Here is a 20,342-nt window from a genome sequence, read left to right as displayed (position 1 = left end):
ACTTTTTTTTGTGCTCGACATAAGTTTTATGTCGTGGTTTGTTTAAGTTGCTGTCTCCTCTACTGTTTTGTTCCCAATCACAATGGAACCATGACACAACCCTTTTCGGACGTGTTCGTGGCATCGAACGTGACACACCAGAAAAAGGACGACCACATTTTTTTTCCTGGCAGTGGGAAAGGCGTCAATCGCCTAAATGAGTGGGTTTACCCGGATACCCACTAATTTTGGTGTAAAAATGGTATGAATTGTGTGAGAAAAGCACATTGAATTCATTCCACTGGGTAGAATTGTAATTTGTCTGTGTTGTTTTAATTTTGGGATGTGAAGCACTTTGGGCTGCATGTAACTATGAAAGGTGCTATGAAATGTACCGATCAGCCACAACATTAAAACCACTGACAGATGACAGGAATAACATTGCTTACCTTGCTTCAATGGCATCTGCCAAGAGATGGGATGTATAAGGCAGTAAGTGAATAGTCAGTTCTTGAAGTTGATGTGTTTGAAGCAGGAACAATGGACAAGTGTAAGGATCTGAGTGACTTTGACAAGGACCAAATTGTGATGGAGAGAAGACTGGGTCAGAGCATCTCCAAAACGACAGGTCTTGCGGGGTGTTCATGGTATGCAGTGGTTAGTACCTTCCAAAAGTGGTCCAAAGAATGGCAACCATTGAACCAGCAACAGGGTCATGAGCGCCCATGGACTCATTGATGCACGTGGGGAGCAAAGGCTGGCCCGTCTGGTCCGATCCCATAGAAGAGCTACAGCAGCACAAATTGCTGAAAAAGTTCATGCTGGCTATGACAGAAAGGTGTCAAAGCCACACAGTGCATCATAGCTTGCTGCGTATGGGGCTGCGTAAGCCACAGACCGGTCAGGGTGCCCTTGCCATGGAGCATGGAAGCAATGGAAGAAGGTGGCCTGCTCTGAATCACAGTTTCTTCTACATCAAGTGAATGGCTGGGATTAGGGAACAACTGGAACAACCGGGCACCAATTTGCAACTTACAGGACTTAAAGTGGATCTTTTATGCTCCTTTTCACCAAGTTAATATATGGTCTCTGAGGTCCCCAACACATGTTCTTATAGTTTTTTGCTGAAAATAACACTCAGATGATGCGTTCAAGCCATTCTATCATGCAACAATCCATCCTGTCTGAAAACTGGTTCGTTTATTCCAACTTTCACCGCAGGGTCGGGACCAGCATATACTGTAGCTTGGAGCAGCGCGGGATACAGCGGCACTTGGGGCTTTTTTTGTTTCATTCTGAGACGGAAATTTCGGAAAATGAAATAAAATAAATACATCTCAAACTTTGTTTGGAGAAAAGTGGAGCAGATCCCACACCGCAGCCTACAGTACAGTCAGTGGGCACACACACACACACACACACAAACACACAGTGGTGTCTAGAGCAGCACAAAACTTAGAGCACGGCGAGAAACGTCTGGGCTTGGGGCATTTTTGTTTCATTCAATTACGGAAACGTCAGAAAATAAAATGAAATAAATACATCTACGGTTTTGTTTGGAGAAATGCGGAGCAGATCGCGTGCCGCAGCCTACAGTAACCTAACGTGAACACACATAAAAACACACTGCACAATTGCTTTTCAAATGCTTACATTTCCATCGTCTGCAGTTTTGTCACGGACAGTTGGTATTAATTCCTCTTTCTTTTAAAATATTTGTGGTGTTCTCTGCAGCCAACAGAGCACTTCCCATGATTAGCTCTTTTGATGCTAGCGGGCCAAGTCGCGCTCCAGACATGGGTGGAGTTACACAGACGGGGGGCGGTTCTAATTAGAATGTGTCTCAATGCTACGTAGTACTGAGGACATGTTTAGGACATGTTTTCTGAAACAGACAGCTCACAAAAAACTGGCTGGGTTGTCTTATTTCACAATTTGTGTCTTAGGCCCATCAGAAACCCAAACCTATCTGCACAAGCACTGAAAAAGTGAGTTTTGCATAATAGGTCCCCTTTAAAGGATCCACTGCTAACGTCTTGGTGCCAGATACAACACCTCAGACGTCTTGTGGAGTCCATGACTCGACAGGTCAGAGCTGTTTCAGCGGCACGAGGGGGCGCTACACAATATTAATGGTTATTAGTGGTGGTTTAAATGCTGTGGCTGATTGGTGTAAAGTTCAGTTGAGTTGATAATTCAGAGACTAAACATAAGAGCTAAGTACTTGAATAAAATACTTTTTTCTGGATATTCCGATGAGCTTGAGTACCTGTCCCAAGTTGATGTAGACAGCATTTTGTAGGAACTCGGAGGCCTCCATGGCTCTCTTCTGAATGGCCAGCACCCTGACCGCCTTCACACAGGCCTCCAGCTCTATCACGCCAGCGTTCTTGTACTGCCGGGGAGACGAGGAGGAAGAGAAAATTAAATAAATGAATAACCAATAAGGGCTTACCCTGAAGCTAAGTATTGCCCTTGTAATCAAATTGGTCGTTTATTGCATGTTGCATCCAGCCGCACAACTTTGCTGCTGCAACTTGAGACGACGGAAGAAGTTGGTCAATTAGCTGTTTTTCAAAATTCCAGACCATTCTAAATGGTTATGGGTGTGTGTGTGTGTGTGTGTGTGTGTGTACCTCGTTTATCAAGCCCTCCTCTAACCTCCCTTCACCCATCCTCATTGTCTCTTTAATTAAAATTAATTGAATTAATATCTGAATGCCTCTGTTTTGAGATGTAATTAAATTAGCAGTGATGTAGTTAGAGGTATAAAAAAGGCGAGGGGGCAACGAAGGTCGGTGTAAGAATACAACTGTAATAAAGAAGGTGATTAACCTCAATAATGCATTTAAATAGTATGCGAGAATAATACGCCAAAAGCATAAAGCATACATAATACTTTGAACGTATTTATTAAAGTAACGCAAGGATAAGATTCAATAAAATGACAATGTGAAAGCCATTGTTTTGTTTTTAGACTTTAATGCGCCTGATATGTCCCCAATTCCTGTTCCATTCCTGTTCCATTCAACTCGTTTTAAGTAGTTTTGTCCCCAATAAATTATTTAGTGATATATTGCTACCATCAGCATGTTCTGGTTTGCTACGGTCTTTTTCCAACACCGTATCGTGGCTGCCACCAGTGTCACTACTGACCCCTGGTGAGTCAGCTGATCATAGCAAAAAGAACGGCGTATGAAAGGAAACCTGTCCATGTGTAATATGTGAAGTAATGACGCAAAACAAGATTTTCTTTCCTTTAAGTAAACCTCAAGAAGCATTTCAGTAAGCATTCCAATAGTAAAATAAAATTTGCTGTATTGTTATACATTGCCATATAAAGCTTGGAAAGGCCATTTTCGCTGCACTTCAAATGACGGTAGAATGGTATGTGGGACATTTTAGACAGTGGGTCGGTTCTGATACCTTCCCGTAGTAGGAGATGGCCTCCTTGTACTTCTCTATGATGTCCTCAGGACTCAGGCAGTTCTTGGCCCGGCCGATCTCCGTGCTGGTGTCTGCACTGATCCCGTTGGCTGTGAGGGCACCTGTGCTCAGATAAAGATGGAATGTCGCAAGTTAACAACTGCTTTGCGTGGGGCCATCTACCAATCGATAATACAGGTTAAAATTTGTTGTTTTTCTGAAAGAAATTAATAATCAAAACCTCAGAGCCTATTTTGTGTATAAGAGCTAAATAACAAAAAAATAAAAAGCCACAATAAGCCATTGCCCAAATAATTACCATGGAACAACATTTTGTGGTAGAAAATTAATTAAATTAATAATTTTTTTTGTCTTACCGAGATGTTTTGGCCTACATGTCTTCATCATGGTATCTATTAATAATAAAAATTGGGTATTTTCCCTTTCCAAACTGCCCTCAACACGAAACAAATTGTATTTCTAATTGCTAACTACAATTGTGTATATGAAATGTGTAATCTCTAGAGTGAAATGAAGGCGTGACAGCAGCGAAAACCTGTGCAGCCCGGAAATAAATTCAAATGTAGATGAGAGAAATTATTAATTTAAAAGACACATAAACAGTGCTGCTTGAAAGTATGTGAACCCCTTGAGCAGTTTAGATGTTTCTGTTGTTTTACCATGATTTCCTTATTTTGTCATCACCAGTTTTTATGTATGAAATGTCAGATATATGTTTATCAATTGCATGTACTTGTTTAGTGTGACTTGTTTAAGTAGCCCAAAAACTACATGAAACATGGAATTAGTGTATGTGCAAAAGTAAGTGATCCCCCGGCTGCATTGGTTAAGTCAAGCAGGTAACAGACTCAGGTCAAACACATTTGGGTGCTTAATTAATCATTTAAGCAGACCAATGAAATGAGACATCCTTGTGAAAGGATTTGGCCTGCACTAATTAAAAGAGAGAGGAAACCAACCAAACCACCGTGGTCCCATACAAATCAACAATGCCGAGAGGAAAGGAGATATCCGAGGACATGAAGAACAGGGTAGTGACAGCCCATCAGTCTGGGGAGGGCTATAAGACCATCTCCAAAAGATTCCAGCTCCATCCATCCACTGTAAGACAAATAATTTACAAATGGAGGGCCTTCAACATGACAGCAACGCCGCCTAAAAGTGGACGTCCATCAAAACTATCACCCAGAAGCACCAGACGAATAATAAATCAGGTAAAGGCCTACCCACACATCACCTCTAGAGAGTTTCAGACCTCTCTGGTGGCATCTGGGACAAATGTGCATGCGTCTACAATTAGACGAAAATTGAATAGCCATGACATTCATGGGAGGGTTGCTAGAAGGAAGCCTCTGCTCTCAAAAAAGAACAAAGCTGCCCGTTTCAACTTAGCCAGAGAGCACTTGGACAAACCAGGTCTTCTGGAAGTCCATTCTCTGGAGAGACGAGTCCAAAATGGAATTATTTGGTCACAATCAAAACCACCGTGTTTGGAGAAAAGCCAACACTGCAAAAGAACCTCCTCCCAACAGTGAAGCATGGTGGTGGAAATGTGAAGGTCTGGGGCTGCTTTTCTGCTTCTGGACCTGGAAGACTCCATATTATCCAAGGAACCATGTATTCTCAGGCGTATCAACAAATTCTTGAACAGAATCTCCTGGCATCAGTCAGGGAGTTGAAGCTGGGACGAAAATGGATTATATAACAAGACAATGACCCAAAGCATTCCAGCAAAACTACAAAGGAATGGCTTCAGAGAAAGAGGATTCGTACTCTGGATCGGCCCAGTCAAAGTCCGGACCTTAATCCAACTGAAATGTTGTGGCAAGACCTGAAGAAGTTGGTACATACCAGATGTCCCTCCAACCTCTCTCAACTGGCTGGGTTCTGCAAGGAGGAGTGGGCAAAAATCCCCATAAGCAGATGCGTGAGACTGGTTAGTGGTTACAGAAGATGTTTGGTTGAAGTAATGGCCGCGAAAGGAGGAGGCACAAGCTACTAATAAAAGGGTTCACATACTTTTGCACATGTTAAATTTCCGTTTTTTGTGAAATAAACCACCTTTGTTGAATGAAATAATGAAAATATATCTCTTTTTGTGTGTGTGTCCATTTTTTGGAAGGTGTTCTTTTACAAATTGGGATTTGGATGTATGTTTAATAAGGTTATTTTAATGTTTTTCACAAAAACAGTGACCATGTCTGGGGGGTTCACAAACAGCACTGTATAGACATCTATCTACGTAACTTGGAGTAGCACTATGCTAACTTCTGAGCCCGCCAAAAAGAAATACAGGCCAAACAAAAACATAAAAGATAGTGTCGACATGTCAATCTAGATCAATGGGCCTGAAGAGAAAATATCGCTGACATCGAGTTAATCGACTTGCATTATTTAATACACAATAGTTAGTTTCCAAGAAGCTCTCCAGACCAGGGGCAGGTAATATCTTGGCCCTGGACTTGGGAGTTTTAATTTAGATTTCATACGTTCCACACGAGTGTAATTTTCTTTACATCTGAAGTTCAATTATCTCCACCCTCCTTGAATCAATTTAAAAGAGGGGAAACTACTCAAGGAGTATTGCTTTTATACAGCAATAAAGCTGATTGAGTCAATGTTGACATGACCAAAATGAGCGTTTTGGGATACTCCGGCAGCAAAGAGAGAATTTCAGTTGAAATGTTTCAAAGGCAATTGTGGAGGTGCATCTCTTGGACAATCCGATTAGAATACAAATTCCAAATTGAGAGTGCATTGCCTAGCAACGACACTGGGTCCATAGTAACGACGTGGCACTGTCAGCGGGGGAGCGTGTGATTAATGAGGTGCTGCAATTGTACATTTCCCTGGCCAGATGTCACAAGCGGCACGTCGGAGAGTAATACTTCAGCGGGATATATTTCAAGCTTATCAAACAAAATTTCTTAAACAAAAAGAACGCAAAGACAGTATAGGATATGCTGTAGCACATCATTCGATTCAACGTATTTTCCAGCCATGCCAACACAGACCCACACTGAAAGCTACGCATTAAACATAGGTTTAGGTACACATCGATGGCTGATAAGGCAACATTGCCACCTTCTGGTACATCAAATGATCAAACAAGTCTGTTTGAAGGGAGATGACCTCAGGGGATCTTACATTTGTCCCAATATAGGAAAACATTCTCGTTACAAGATGTGTCATAGTTTATGATAGGGTTCTGTAATTTTCTCTAAGCACAATAGTCCACTGAAACATTTTTGAAACAAATCAAACAACAGCGTATGGTGCCCGCAGCTCGAATGGTAATCAGACGGGCTCAGTAAACAGGAAATGGAATTTACCGATTTGAGGTTAACAGATTGAAGCCGTGCTCATTGATCATGAACTGATAGTGTGCTACCAATAAGCCAAAGAGTAGCTGTGAAAAAAGAGCAGGTTAACCTGAAAAAAATTTAATAAAAAGATGGAAAACTGGAGAACATAACCTGCAAAAAGCCATCCATTGAGATTCTTCAAGTAAGTAAAATAAAGTACGGTTGATGCAGGATGAAAACTGAAATGAAATGCGCACACAGGGCAGCCCAAGCAAACAGAAAGAAGGATGTGCAATAGGGCTAGTTGGGGTTAGTGTGAGGCATACCGTACCTGGGTCTATGAGAACTTCCTGTGCCCCTACAGACAGAGAGAAAGAATGCAGGTTCACTCCATGACGCAAAGCCATTGTTAGCCATGTTAGTCCCCACAAACAGCTTAGTTAGTCTGCTTCAGTGCTGCCATTCCCTCCACCGCCGTACTTCGTGTTAAAGCTATAAAGTGTCTCCAAATCTTGATAAGACCAAGGTTAAAACAATCAAATGATTGTTGTGTTAGCAGATGGAAAATGGGTTGTTTTAGACACAGAAGGCATTGGGGCTCTACCAAGGCCTGTGATATTTATCCATACCATATACTATTGATTCCTCCAAGAAAATACTGCTTTTAGGCCAACAGGTCCAATTATATACTGCTACAATGAAGCTGGGATTATCTGTTGAATAACCGTACATTAAATCTTTTTGTTTGTTTGACTTTTCCCATAATTCTGCCCCTCAGCTGGTGTTAATAGCATGTTAATAAGAGAAATAAAAGAGCCATTAATACACGTTAAACACTTGATAATATGTAAGATTGTTGAAAAGAGCAAAACATTAAGATTTTTAGGGAAGCCAACATCTGGCAAGGCTAAGCAATGCTTGCATATATACAGTGGGATATCTTGCATTTTTATAGCGCGGGGGGGTGACGCAACATGATTGATTGACTGACTGTCATGGTTTAGTGGCGGGGAAATGTGCTCACCTGGTCTGTGGCGTTTCCCTGTGTCCGTTTGCTGGGAGACGTTGAGTTTGCGGGCAGCTCTCCTCCCAGCGGTGCCCCCGGGGTAGTGGAAGATGACAGAAGCTGAGCATAAGCCCTCTAAGGCGGCTAGAGAAGTATAGAACAGTATGGAAGTCTCATGCTAGTTTGAAGCAGGGTGAAATATTATCCTTTATTTCTCTCTGATAAAATAGAAATAAAACCTAATTTATTCCGAAGGAAATAGCTGCACGAGAAATACAGAAAATATAGTTGGAAAGGTGAATAGAGTGGAAAAGGTAAGTGGTAAAGGTGGGTAAAAATACTTGCTAATTATAGTTTCAGTCACAGAAACATTTTTTTTTTTACAGAGTAAATGCTCTTGTGTGCACGGGCCGGGGTGCTTAAGTGTGGGTGCACAGGCCTGGCTGGTGAGCGGTGGTGTTGTGGAGGTTGAAGCATCAGGGGCTAGCACCAGTGTGGAATTATACTGTAGTGAGAGGCTGCCCTCCAGACTTACCACCAAGCCAAAGGAAGTCATTCACCCCCCTCAACAGCTCCACGGCCATGTGATAGTGGACCAAGGCGTCCTGCAGCATGCCTGCCTGGAGACACAGGTCCCCAACATGCTTCCTCATCCGGCCCTGGCAACGCTTCTTATAATGTCTGACAAGAAGGCAAGAGAAAACCAATAACTTTGAATCAAGCAGTAAAAAAAAAAAAGAAAAAAAAGAGCTCTTTTTGTTATTGTTTTTACTTTAACGATTTGCAGATTGTATTACAAACTTTATTTCTGTTTTTTTTTTTGTTTCATTTTTTACCAGAAGACAGGCCCGCCTTGCTGCCATTGTCAATTCTTATCTTACCAGAGTGTGCGAGGGTGCCAGGAGAGGAAGACTCACTGTAAAGTGAATCTTATCAGCTAGCTACAGGAGGGATATGTGAGGGAAGGGGGTACAGAAAGCACAAGCAACAAGAGGACAACAGAACAATCAGTTGATAAAGAATCAGCTGACCTGCTATCCTGCAAAGCCCTCCACGATAACACTGGGACCGGGAAGGGACGGGCCCCACCAGGATGAAGAGGAGCCATTTCTAAGACAGAACTAGGGGGCCGATTGTGCATGACCTTTTCAAAAAAAAAATTCAGGGTCGCAAAGACTGGGAAGGTTAAGTCGGTCCAATAAAGCAACTTTCACTTGATGGAATAAAAGTTAAAAACGTGAAGGAAACATTGATTTGTTTCTGTGGTGACAATTTTAGAGGCTATTTTAAGTACACTGGGCACATTTGTCCATTTCAAATCATATTAATGCTCATTAGGCAGTTATTTAATTTGTCACTGGTCATAGATCCTTAATCAAACTCATGGTGTAATGGCTGTGCGCTCTGCCAAGCAGAGAGGTAATACAGCCCTCCATGAATAAAGATATGAGATCCGTGTAGCCAGAGGGAGTTCTCAAGGTCTTGCTAGCAGAGAAAAACAAAAGGTCTGTTTCAAACTAATCCTTCCCAATCCCAGATGGCCTATGTTCAACTGGAGACAGGGCAGACCTCAGCGTGAGAATATCGAAATGTGTTCAGCAAGTCCAAACTATCAACTCCTCCGGTAAAAGGTCCTGTCCATGAATCAACATTGCCAATTGTTCACTTCGGCACTGCATATGCACAGCCAAGAGCTTCAAAATGCAAGGCCTTAGATGTTTAACTGGAAAATAATGGCTAATTGCGGGAGCATGTTGTGCAATAATAGAGAGGTTCATTGTGTTACTTATCTTCCCTTATAGAACATAATAAATAAATGTTATCTGAAGTCAATGGAGTGAAGCCTCCCTGCACCTGTGGTCACAACTCTACAATTAATTAGGTGTGGCCTTAGTATGTATCATTATCTAGAATATGGTTGATACTATAACATGATACAGCATCAGAATAATCTAAATATGTTCATTTAATTTCCACACTATAACAGCCAATCCTAATTTAGGGTGATAAACCTTTGTTAAATTTGTGTATCAACTCAAAGCCGGGGAGGAGTGATAAGTTTGGCTTAAATCCTTGAACAACAGTACGGAGGCTGGCCTGTTTCCTTTGGGGCAGAGACTAAAAGCTGAAGGGAGTGGGTGTGGGTTCACAAATAGGGTGCATCTAAGGGCTCACCTTTTCACACCCAACAATAAACTCACAGGACAGTATGAAAGAAAAGAAGAAAAGACAAACCACAGAGGTAAATTAAAGAAGAAATCTCAAAAATCAAAAACAGACAGATTTTTGAGAGGAAGGATTTGTTTTTGAGCAGGCAAGGTGACTTTGGAAATACTTGTGAACTGACACAAAATAACTAAATATCAAATAAATGAAAAAACCCACACCAACAGGTTGACATGTTTATAGGTCTGTTATACGTGGCATTTTCCGGAGTCACTGAACATTAACGTTGGAGAGCGCAAAAGCCACATAAAATGCTCAAACATCTCAGAAAAATCTAGATTGGTTTGCCCAGGTGCAAAAAGAACAAAAACAAAAAAACTCACCTGCTGTCAGTGTCAAGACCCACAAAGTCCTTCTTTTCGAAAGGCACACAGAGCAGCGGTATCTTATCCCCAGACTTGTCCGTGGCCCGGTCGAGCCGCTTGGACTCCAGGACAATGAATATGGACTCCACAAAGTCCTCCACCCTTTTCTCCACGTCAGGGCACTGGTCGTAGCTGGGGTAGAAAGCCACATCTGTGCGCTGCTGCTCGGCTATCTCGCCCTGGAGCCCGAATACCAGGAGGCGTGAGTCATAGAGTGTGGATCCGTAAACCTCCTTCTGCCCGTGGAAGCGCTCGGCGGTTTGGGGCCACTCCTTGGCCGAGGCACAGGTGGTCACAGCAATGAGGCCCACCACCTTGCGGTGCGTCTGGAAGTCGCCCCACTCATTGTTCTCTGGCAGGTAGTGGTGACGGTAGCGGATGTAGAGCTGCCGCTGCGAGTCCCTCACACTGACCTGGCTCACGCCGGCGATGCGCTTGTAGATCTGGAAGAACTGGTCCTCTGGCACAATGCCGACTGGGTGGACAACCACCAGCACTGTCTGGTGGTCCTCCGCACATTGCATGTAGTCTGGGACACTCATCTCCTCGTGTGACTTGGTGGGAAGATAGACAAAACAACATTTCATAGAAATAATTTATAATGTACTTCAGTACAACATATATAGACTTCCAGATGTCACAAAGCCAACATATTTCTTCTGGGTAGTAAACCCGCAGCTGGACGGTTAGAGAGGTGTTCATAAAGACTTTGTGCCACATCCCACTCTTAATCCCCAAACAGTCTCTAACCCTAACCCTGTCAACACAGAGGCATCCACCGTAAGAAATGGAGACAATCTACAAGGAATGAGCGCTTCAGGTAGTGGGTCCAGCAGCTGCAGGGCTCAGCTGTGTTGTCTGTGCACCTGACGTGTGCCCCATTCCTACACTATGGGAGAGCTAAATAAAGTGATATCAAGTCAACTAAACCTTCCGTGTTAAATGGTTGGTAATTCTTGACCACTGGCACATTAACAAGTGTACACAAAACCATTAGCTTGACAGTTAGCTAACTTACACACTGCAAACCGGTCTCGTTCTGTTCTACACTTGCCGGACCGCAGCCGGTTACAGCGAGAAAACTGTGGCGGCTGTGTGCACCCCACAAAGGTTGATAAATATATCATTTATATGAATATATCGGTTACCTTCTGCAGCAAGCTGTCAATTGTAAAGCTCCTTTTTTGTTGAGCCTTTTCTTCTTTTCCTCTTTTTCTTTCACCATGACAACACGGCTCCCCTACAGGCGGACTCCGGTACTGGTCGCTCGGTTGACGGGCGCTCGTCGAGCTGCAGTGATGTTAATAAAGTCATGATCTACTGGCTAGATAAGTCAATTAAATTAAAAAAAATCTACATTGCGGGCTCATGCATCTTTCGTTGAAAGAAAAAAAAAAAAAATGTTTTATCGTTTTATTTTATTATTCACAAACTCCCCCAGTCACAATTGAATAAGATGTTCTGAAAGGTTCTATACAATGAAGAGGAATGAAGAATCTTTAACTGTCACAATGAAGAATCTTTAACTGTCACACAGCACACCACGACACACGCACGCACACGTGCTTTGGATGTGGCCGGTGAAATGAGGCCCCTGCATTTAACCCATCCAGCATTCGTGGACGCGCCCGGGGACCTGGTGATGAGTGTCCATCGCTGGTCAGACGATGATGGGTGCATGTTTTTGGTGGGGGTCCGGACTGACGCGAGGTGGAGGAAACCCCATGTGAGCACGGGGAGAATATGCAAACTCCACACAGAAAGGCTCCTATTTATTCTCCTATTATTATTATTATACAAAGTTTGGAGGTTGTGAAATGTGCAAAGTAAAACATAAGTCAGTAAGTATATAATTTGTACAATAATTTGAGAATTAATTTCTGTAAGACCCCATCCCATATATTGTAGAGAAATGTTGAGAATTAAACAGATCCGGTTTTACATTGTACTATATTTGACCATCTTAACAGTAAGCACCTTAACAGCCAGGGGGGATGGATATTAGGCTGGTACAGTATAACACCCACGATAGCAACATCGAAGAAGAGAATTTCACCTGTGTAGACTTGTAGATTCCATTTTTTATTCAACCCATACATCATCACTTTTTACAATCTTCTTGGAAGACAAAAGCAACTTAATACCAATTTTATTTTTCTTCGGACATGGGGAATTGGTCCAAAAAGCAACGTGGGGGAACTCAATAAGAGATATGGAATGTCTTAACAGGGTTTATAGAGTATACAACACGTTAAACACGATTTTACTACCATCGATCTACATAATGGTACACAAAAGCTGTGTGCGGAGACTGCAGTGACTGGGGTTTCCCATAAATACCCCAAAAACTGTAAAGGGGAAGAAAAAAAAAATAAAATCAGAGGGGTGTTTGGATAGATGTGCACACTGCCTACAACATGAACAGGAAGGAAATATGAGGCAGAGAGAGAGAGAGAGAGAAAAAAAAACTGAAACCGAATACAGGAAGCACACAGAATATTCAGACTTGGAACAATCAGTTTGAGGACACACATTTAAAAGCAATAAAGAGAGCCAAGCCTCCAACTTTCCAATGCGGTAAGGGTAACCCCAAGGCCAAGGCAATCTTCGGGCTGGAAATGTTTTTTCACAAAAACCTATTCCTGCCCCGTCAGGTCCAAATCACGCCAGTGTGGTTGTACAGTAAGTTATCGGAAGGAAGAAGGAGGAAAATAAGTAAATACTACAGTGAATGTTCATCAGTGAATGAGAGTAACAGATACTGTATGTTGGCACCAGGTTTAGCATTTCATAATGCGTCTGTCGTTCATGTTGGACACTATGATGAATGCTGCATAAATTCGGCTGCAGTTACGTTCCAATATTCAACTTCGCCGATATCTTCCACGAACCATTAAGACTGATTTGTCGTAAATGAATGTCCCTGCTGTAACAACTCTGGGCTTTAAGAGACAACGTGGGAATTTGAAGGCAAGAGAAGAAGGGGAAAAAAAGAATGAAATAAAAACAAAAATAAGACTCCACAACGACGACCAGGTGTTGTGCACCGGTCGCTTTGGTCGGTGTTTGGTCTGGAGGAAACGAAGGAAGATCCCAGATAATAGTCATCCCATGAATAAGTTTAATCTCCAGCGATCGCGTGGCTGCAGCCAAAATTAGTTGACCTAATTACCACCCGCCCAATCGAGACGCCCGTCGATTCCTACAGGACTAAGACAAAGTGGCGACAATAGTAAGACGGTTACATCTCAAAATAAAATCTAAATGTCAATGGAAAAAAATGCAAAAAATACATTAATTTAGATAAGCACATGAAAACAATCATCAGTGACTATAGTTTGAGTCCAATAGAGTGCTTGAGAAGGTACTGTTATCACTACGTTGGTTGTATATATTTGGCATATATAATTGCATTGACGTTGATTAAGAGGGGTGGGGGTCCGGTGGTGGTGGTGGTGGGGGAATGGTAACTAATGCGGACGAGAGGAAGTGGTGATTAGACCCCCATCGGGGCAGAGAGAAGGGGGGGGTGACACAGAGAAACACACTACCCTCAAGCCAGCTTGAGAAACTGATCCACTGAATCCGCCTCCACAGCCTCCGAAAGCATCTCGTAGTTCTGTAAGGGGGGAATTTCAGGGTAGGTTAATTAAGGATAATGGTTAAATGTTCGTACCCCCCCCCCTCCCAATCAGGACATGATTGGGTTGCCATCATTCCGTCTTCCAAAATTACATTTAACATGTTTTTCAAGCTTCAGCCCTTACCACCATTGGACTGAATTTAACCAGTGAGAAATTGCAGCAGAGTGGTACGTTTCTCATAGTTTAGTGAGGTTGTGCTATGAAGCTAGTTAGTCAGTAAATAGCAACAATTTATATTTATAATTTACAGTATACCCTATATACCGACAACAATTATTTATCCTGTGCATAGAATCGCATTTTGCGTATTTTTATATATTTGGCTATTTGTTTTGTATTTTTCAGATATCCGTGTATATTTGCCAATTTTTATTATATATTTTTTGTATTATTTTATTCTAAATTTTTTCAGAATTTTACACTTTTTCTATGCTTATTGTCTGTAGAGAAACACACCAAACCTCATTATGACAAATACATGCAAATGTCCCTGGCGGAATAAACTGATTCTGATCAGTTCCGAACAGTTATATATGACAGGAACCGACATTTTAATAAGGTCCGGGGTTGAAAAATAGAGAACCTTATTCTTAAAAAATTAAAATAAATAAATAAATAAAAATTAAAAAAAACAGACAACAGTTCATAGTGTTTCAATGTGAGAAAGGCTTTTGACAGCAGGACCGATATCCTCACCCCACAGTATTGGTCCTCGTTGAAGAGCTGCGGGGGGACAGCCCCAGGATTCCCTGCCTTCCTTCTCATTTCATCCCGCACCTCGCCGCCCACTGAGATGTCGATCAGCTCGTACTTGATGCTTTTGCTCTCAAGGATTCGCCTCACCTCTGCCTGTTGGGACTTCACCTGGAAAAACAACAGCTTTTCTCAGAAATGTTCTTCGAAGTGTCATGGTGGCGGTTCTCTGTGCATGCTATTGGCACAATTAAAAAAAAAATGTCATAAAAAAATAAATAAACAAAGAAAGGCTGCTTCACACTGAACATGAAAAGCGACAAGAACAAACTGAAAATCCACTCATTCAAGAGTTTGATTCCGCATACGAAAAGCCATGAAGCACTGCGGTGCGGACTTTACACGCGCGATCGAGGCGCCGGGTGCGTTCACATTTTTCAACTCATGTGACAAGTTTCAGTCCGACAGTACTATCGGAAGTGATGTCAGTCAAGTTTTTTTCTTGGAACTGCGCTTGAAACTAATGCTATGGACACACTACATGCCTTTTAAAGTCGTCTGATCACTGTACCATTCATGACTTTCTGTCTTGTGATCAAGAATCTTGAAGTCGTTTTGGTTTGACACTACATGACTGATCGGTGACAGTGGGTCACACTTTACAACATCTTTCATCAGGAGGAATCCCGACGAGTTTGTCAGGTCTCCAAACTACGTTTTGTCACAAAAACACATGTGAGAAGTGACACTGGAAGAGACACTATACCATGTGCAGGACAGAATTATTTATGTTTTATTAGATTCACGATCACTGTAGTAAAAAAAAAAAAAAAAAAAAAATTTTAAAAGAATAAAGGCAGAATTTAAATAAGAAATATATTCAAAGCCTAGAGAAGAAAAGTAAATTAGGTATGTTGTGCGTTTCTAGCTGCTGCTCCGTTGCACTCCCGACTCTCCTTCTCGTCTCCCGCCTCCAACGTCACCCCGTGTCTGCTCTCATTGGGTCACCCCCGACACGACCAGATATTAAACCTGCTTAATATCTCGCTGCCGTCTGCGAGTCATCGGCGACCGCTCAGGGGGAGCGCACTGTGATTTTCCTCCGACCTGGGGCATTGCTCGGCGATCTCCAAAAACCTGTCGGCGAGTGGAAAATAAGGCCAGACTTACGTAGCCTGAACTCGCCATCAGTAAATAAGTCACGTACGTCAAAATAATGGAGGATATTAGCGTTAATGTTGGATGTCACCATATTCACTATCAAATCTATTTTCATGTAAGTAAATAGTGTAAATAGTGCGTTCGATGTGAATCAAGCTTCACGCAATAAACCAGTGTAGGCCTGTGCCTTTAAAGAGAACACAACGTTATTTGGCTTGTGGTTGAAGATTAATAGGGCTTGTGAACAAAGTCTGCTATCTTTGTGGACCAGAGTGAGGAAGTTGGGAGGGGTGGTGTTTGCAAAGTAACCACGCCTAGGCAAAAGCACCATATAGGAAAACTACTGTTGTCGAAATGTGATCTTCTTCAACGATCCAGGTTGTGGCAGCCTGTCCACACCCAGTGAACCCCACAAAGGCCTTAGTGACTCCGGGTGTCTCACCCAGCGAAATGCATTTAGACGGTTTTATTAAGGGTAGTCAAAAAAAATAAAAAAATACGCTGCATCCAAGAGAGTTGATCTGCAGGTGGAGTTCCAATTCCAAACCTGTAATGCAAATATTTCCTGATAATAATAATAATAATAATAATTCCCTTTGCATCCCCTGTGGAGTGTCAAGAGATCAACACTTGAGTCATTTCGATCGCGTTTCCCTCAAACGCGTCACGTGTCACACGGCAACGAGTGGAGTCGGTGCACTTGTCCGGCGCAGCATTGCGTGTGTACTTTCTTATGGTCATTGCTGTAAATACTTGGGACAGAAAAAAAAAAAAAAAAAAACAGCCACCCATGCGTCGCCAATAAATCCGCATTGTAAATGAACAAGGTTTGGCACCGCCCCCTCGGTGCCAAGATTAAGGAACTACAGCAGAATAACGGAACCGATGACTTCCGTGCGACACTGCGTAATATAATATTGTGTTGTATTGTATTGTATTAAATTATATCTCTCATATTCTGGTCGTAACGTGTGAGAAATGTTCACACAACGACCACCTATAACAGCGTTGGCAATCGGCAGCACATGCGAACCTATCGATCGTTGGGTGTGTCAGTTGCTACGGAGCGCCGTCATCCCGACTCATCGGCGGTGGAGACGGCAACCAAGGTCAACCTTTGTGCGCGACGGACGGTCTGCCCCACGCGGGGGTCCCTTTACTCACCTCCCGCGAGGCCGTGACGGTGGTGTAGTACAGTACGATTCCCATTTCTGCAGACGAGTCTCCAAGTCCCTTTGTGTTCTCGGTTCCGTGACATCCAGCTCTCGCTCGCCGTACGATCCCCCCACTTCCCTCACAGCCTCTCAGCCGCCGAGCTGCTTAAAGGGGCAGTGCGGCAATTACTGAAGCATCGGAGGCTCACCGGGTGTGGGTATATATATACATATACCTACATACATACATATACACATGCAGTATATATATATATATAGAAACACACACACACTGCTGTATATATAGTTTCATTTCAAATGTAGGTTTTATTTCATTTTTTACACGACCAACTAGTAAAGCATCTTGAATCTTGAAAATCGTATTCAGCTCTCGAAAGTATTAGTATGTGCATATGTGAAGCGTTAGTATATCAGAGACCTGCAAAATGCTCAAATCGAATGTTCGACCGTGATATCACCGTGGGAGTCTCCGCCCGCAGATAGGGGTTTCGGGAGGGAGACGGAGTCTTTTCGGTGGCGGCAAGAGTCTTTATTATAACGCTGAACAAAAAGGCTCGCCGGCCACACATATAAACAATAAAGCATGGCGATTTTGGGCGCAGGCGGAACGGCGTTTCGGATCGTCTGACGCGCCCCGTACGCCAATCCCCTCTGCAAGGCGGACAAACCTTGAGAAAGCTCCCTGCCCCGAGCTGGCGCTGACAAGGCTGGTTCGAGGCAGCTGGGAGGCCGCGGGAAAGGAAGCCATGCTGTCGTCTGCAGCCGCGGCTCGACCACGCCCCTTGGTCCGCCACAGTCACACAAACACCTTGTGTGCGTGGCTGGATGACAAGCTACATTTGGTGATGGCATGCAAACGCTGCACACGATGCTCCCAAGTGTATCCCACGATTGCATTGGGAGGGCAAGATGTTTCCATGCAGCGTGGCCGTCAATCCACAACGTGCTGAATGGAAGTGGTGTAGCTGTATGATAGTATGACCGAGAAGCCAAAGTCAGTCATTCAGTCTGTGTGTCTATCTATCTTCAATTCAGTTCAAAGGGCCTTTATTGGCATGGGAAACGTTTACAATGCCAAAGCAAGTGTCAAATTAAACAACAAACAAGAAAAACAAATATAAATGTGCAAACATGCAAGAATAGTGAGTAACAAATAATTTAAAGTAGAATATAAAAATGTACAGTTGCAGTTAAATGAAAAGTAAATGGTTAATATAAGTGTAACAATTAAATGTGAACATTGCAAATTATTGTTGTGTTATCAAAAACATTTGTTGTGTGTATGTACAGTAAGTGTTTCTATGTATCAACATAGTGCAAAAGTCCAGTGCCATAGGTCACATTTGCTGGACAGTCTTTATGGTGTTTGTATTCGTTGGATGCCTTTACCTGGTCACAGCGGCTCACAAATCTTGCACAGTCCTGAATTGCGCCCAGCAGATAAGGATTTGTATTGTTATTGGGCATGTTTGTAATCCGTGGGTAGTATGTGTCTCTGATGTCTTTGTACAGTTGGCAGGAGGTGACAAAGTGCAGCTCGGTTTCCACCTCCTGCTGTGTGCAGTGGGTGCACAGTCTTTCCTCTCTGGGTTGCCAGGTCTGCCTGTGGCGGCCTCTCTCCAGAGCCAGGCTGTGTTCACTGGGTCTGTGCATTGTCGAGGATTTCCTTACTTTTGGTAACCTGCCACTGAGTATTCTCTGTTAAGGACTAAAACTGGCATTCCAGTTTTCTCTGGGTTTTTGCTGATTCTTTCCAATGTGTCAAATCGTTTTGTTTTTGTTTTCTTATAATTTGGTTTAGTTCAATGGGGTTTCTGTCTGGGGGCTCTGCCCGTGTTTGTCCAAAAACCTCTTGGAGCGGGCTCCTCCCTACAGTCTCTCTGTTGGTCAGGGCTTTGTAATGGATCCATCTATCTATCTATCTATCTATCTATCTATCTATCTATCTATCTATCTGTATATCAGAGCCAGTGTTAAGAGAGAACACTGATAGTCTTGAATCTTGCGCTCTTTTAATACAGTATGTCAAGCTACCTTCTATTCAAGGACCAAGCCACCTCAGAGGATCGCTGTGTGGCTCCAAACTGCTCAAACCCATAATATACTCAAATTTAATTAGGCATGCGGCCAATCTGCCTGCTATAAACAGATAACTTCCTGGCTGTGTGAAACCTGCTGCAGGCCATGAGATCCAGAGAGACCATTTTTTTCCAGATGTGCTTTACTCAACTCAGCAGCCAGTGCAACCATTGAGAGGAGTCAGTAGACGCCTGGGCCGGTTTTATTGGGTCTGGATGTAGAGATGACAAGGTGTGTATACAAGGTGTATCCACGCTTTTCTTTTAGTTATTCTGCCACCCGCTCACTCATCTCCATGCAATCACTAAGATTGTTTGATGCAAATACTTCTGAATGACATCGAGTTCCGTCCATTCATTTTTTTTTTTTATCGGGTTTTGTTGGGCGTTACAGGGGGCTGGAGCCCATCCCTGCATACTTTGTCCACTAGACACCCAGAATGCGGCGCCGCTCCACCACACTGCAAGCCAGTTGATTATTGCCTTACTACCTAAGAATTGTGACCTCATCCTCAAAACCAGCATTTACCACCTGGTCATGAGTTTGAATGTATTCAAATATGTTTGCGAGAGAAACCCTGGAAAGCAATGTTACACGGCCTTGTACTCACAGTGTCCAGTCCATAGGCACATGGTTCTGAGATAACATCGTCAGCTACAGCAGGATAGGGGCTCAAATGTCTCAAATGTGTGTATTTAGGATTTTGTTAAGAGTATGAACAGTCATGACCATTTAAATCTGCACAGCAATGTAAATAGTTGAACTTAGCATGACAAAAGACATTTGGAACAAGTAAAGCGGAGCCGTTCTTTGCTTCTTTACCATTGTGAGCCAGACACAAGGAATCTGGGAGCCAGTCCAACGTTTGGATTATTTTGCTGAATCAGGTTTTTGCCAGGAAACCGGGTACACAGAAGCAGGGATGAATGCGCACCTAATGAATGCTCTAGCACACTGGCTCTCAAACCTTTCAAAAGCTCTGGACCCCTTTTCAAGGCTGATTTTCTTTTGTGTGTGTGTGTGTGCGTGCGTGCGTGCGTGCGTGCATGCGTGCGTGCGTGCAAACCCTTTACACACAGCTAATTTTGCAATGTGCCAAATTAGCAGAAACAGTACTTCCACTTGCTGTTTGTGTCCCCATGCAGTGATCATAAACAAAAGCACATGCTTATGAATCTGGAGCCTGCTTGACATTGCAGAGATGTATTCTCTGTATGGTGGACGAGAGGCGAAACCCTGAATACCATTCTCTATGTCTGTTT

The 20,342-nt window shown here is 42.9% G+C and overlaps 2 protein-coding genes across 3 annotated transcripts in view; both read right to left on the bottom strand.

Annotated features, from left to right (window-relative positions):
- Nucleotides 1-11,527, bottom strand: part of trappc9 (trafficking protein particle complex subunit 9) — a 243,905-nt gene extending 232,378 nt beyond the window's left edge. The window contains exons 1-7 of one of the 2 annotated variants that reach the window (XM_080017647.1): nt 11,477-11,527; nt 10,287-10,882; nt 8,273-8,418; nt 7,756-7,881; nt 7,063-7,089; nt 3,406-3,527; nt 2,249-2,374 (exon numbers count right to left, since the gene is read on the bottom strand). In XM_080017647.1, the coding sequence (XP_079873773.1) occupies nt 2,249-2,374; nt 3,406-3,527; nt 7,063-7,089; nt 7,756-7,881; nt 8,273-8,418; nt 10,287-10,870 (1,131 nt within the window). In that variant the 5' untranslated portion in view covers nt 10,871-10,882; nt 11,477-11,527. The remainder of the gene's footprint in view (nt 1-2,248; nt 2,375-3,405; nt 3,528-7,062; nt 7,090-7,755; nt 7,882-8,272; nt 8,419-10,286; nt 10,883-11,476) is intronic. The other variant, XM_080017648.1, reaches the window with a different exon arrangement.
- Nucleotides 11,528-12,423: 896 nt separating this feature from the next.
- sh3bgrl3 (SH3 domain binding glutamate-rich protein like 3) lies at nt 12,424-17,094 on the bottom strand. The gene is made up of 3 exons (XM_080001433.1): nt 16,991-17,094; nt 14,669-14,836; nt 12,424-13,947 (listed from the first exon to the last, which is right to left on the bottom strand). Exons 1-3 carry the CDS (start codon nt 17,033-17,035, stop codon nt 13,882-13,884), a joined length of 279 nt encoding a protein of 92 aa, XP_079857559.1. The 5' UTR covers nt 17,036-17,094; the 3' UTR covers nt 12,424-13,881.
- Nucleotides 17,095-20,342: the final 3,248 nt, after the last annotated feature.

The sequence above is a fragment of the Zeus faber genome, assembly GCF_960531495.2.
Source record: "Zeus faber genome assembly, chromosome: 1".
Taxonomy (NCBI): domain Eukaryota; kingdom Metazoa; phylum Chordata; class Actinopteri; order Zeiformes; family Zeidae; genus Zeus; species Zeus faber.
This window is presented reverse-complemented; position numbering and strand designations above follow the sequence as displayed.

Coding starts and splice junctions, on each gene's coding strand:
- sh3bgrl3 (XM_080001433.1), bottom strand. CDS start 17,035: ATGGGAATCGTACTGTACTACACCACCGTCACGGCCTCGCGGGAG. Junction 14,837..16,990: donor CCGTCACGGCCTCGCGGGAG/GTGAGTAAAGGG, acceptor TTGTTTTTCCAG/GTGAAGTCCCAACAGGCAGA. Junction 13,948..14,668: donor ACGAGGACCAATACTGTGGG/GTGAGGATATCG, acceptor CCCCCCTTACAG/AACTACGAGATGCTTTCGGA.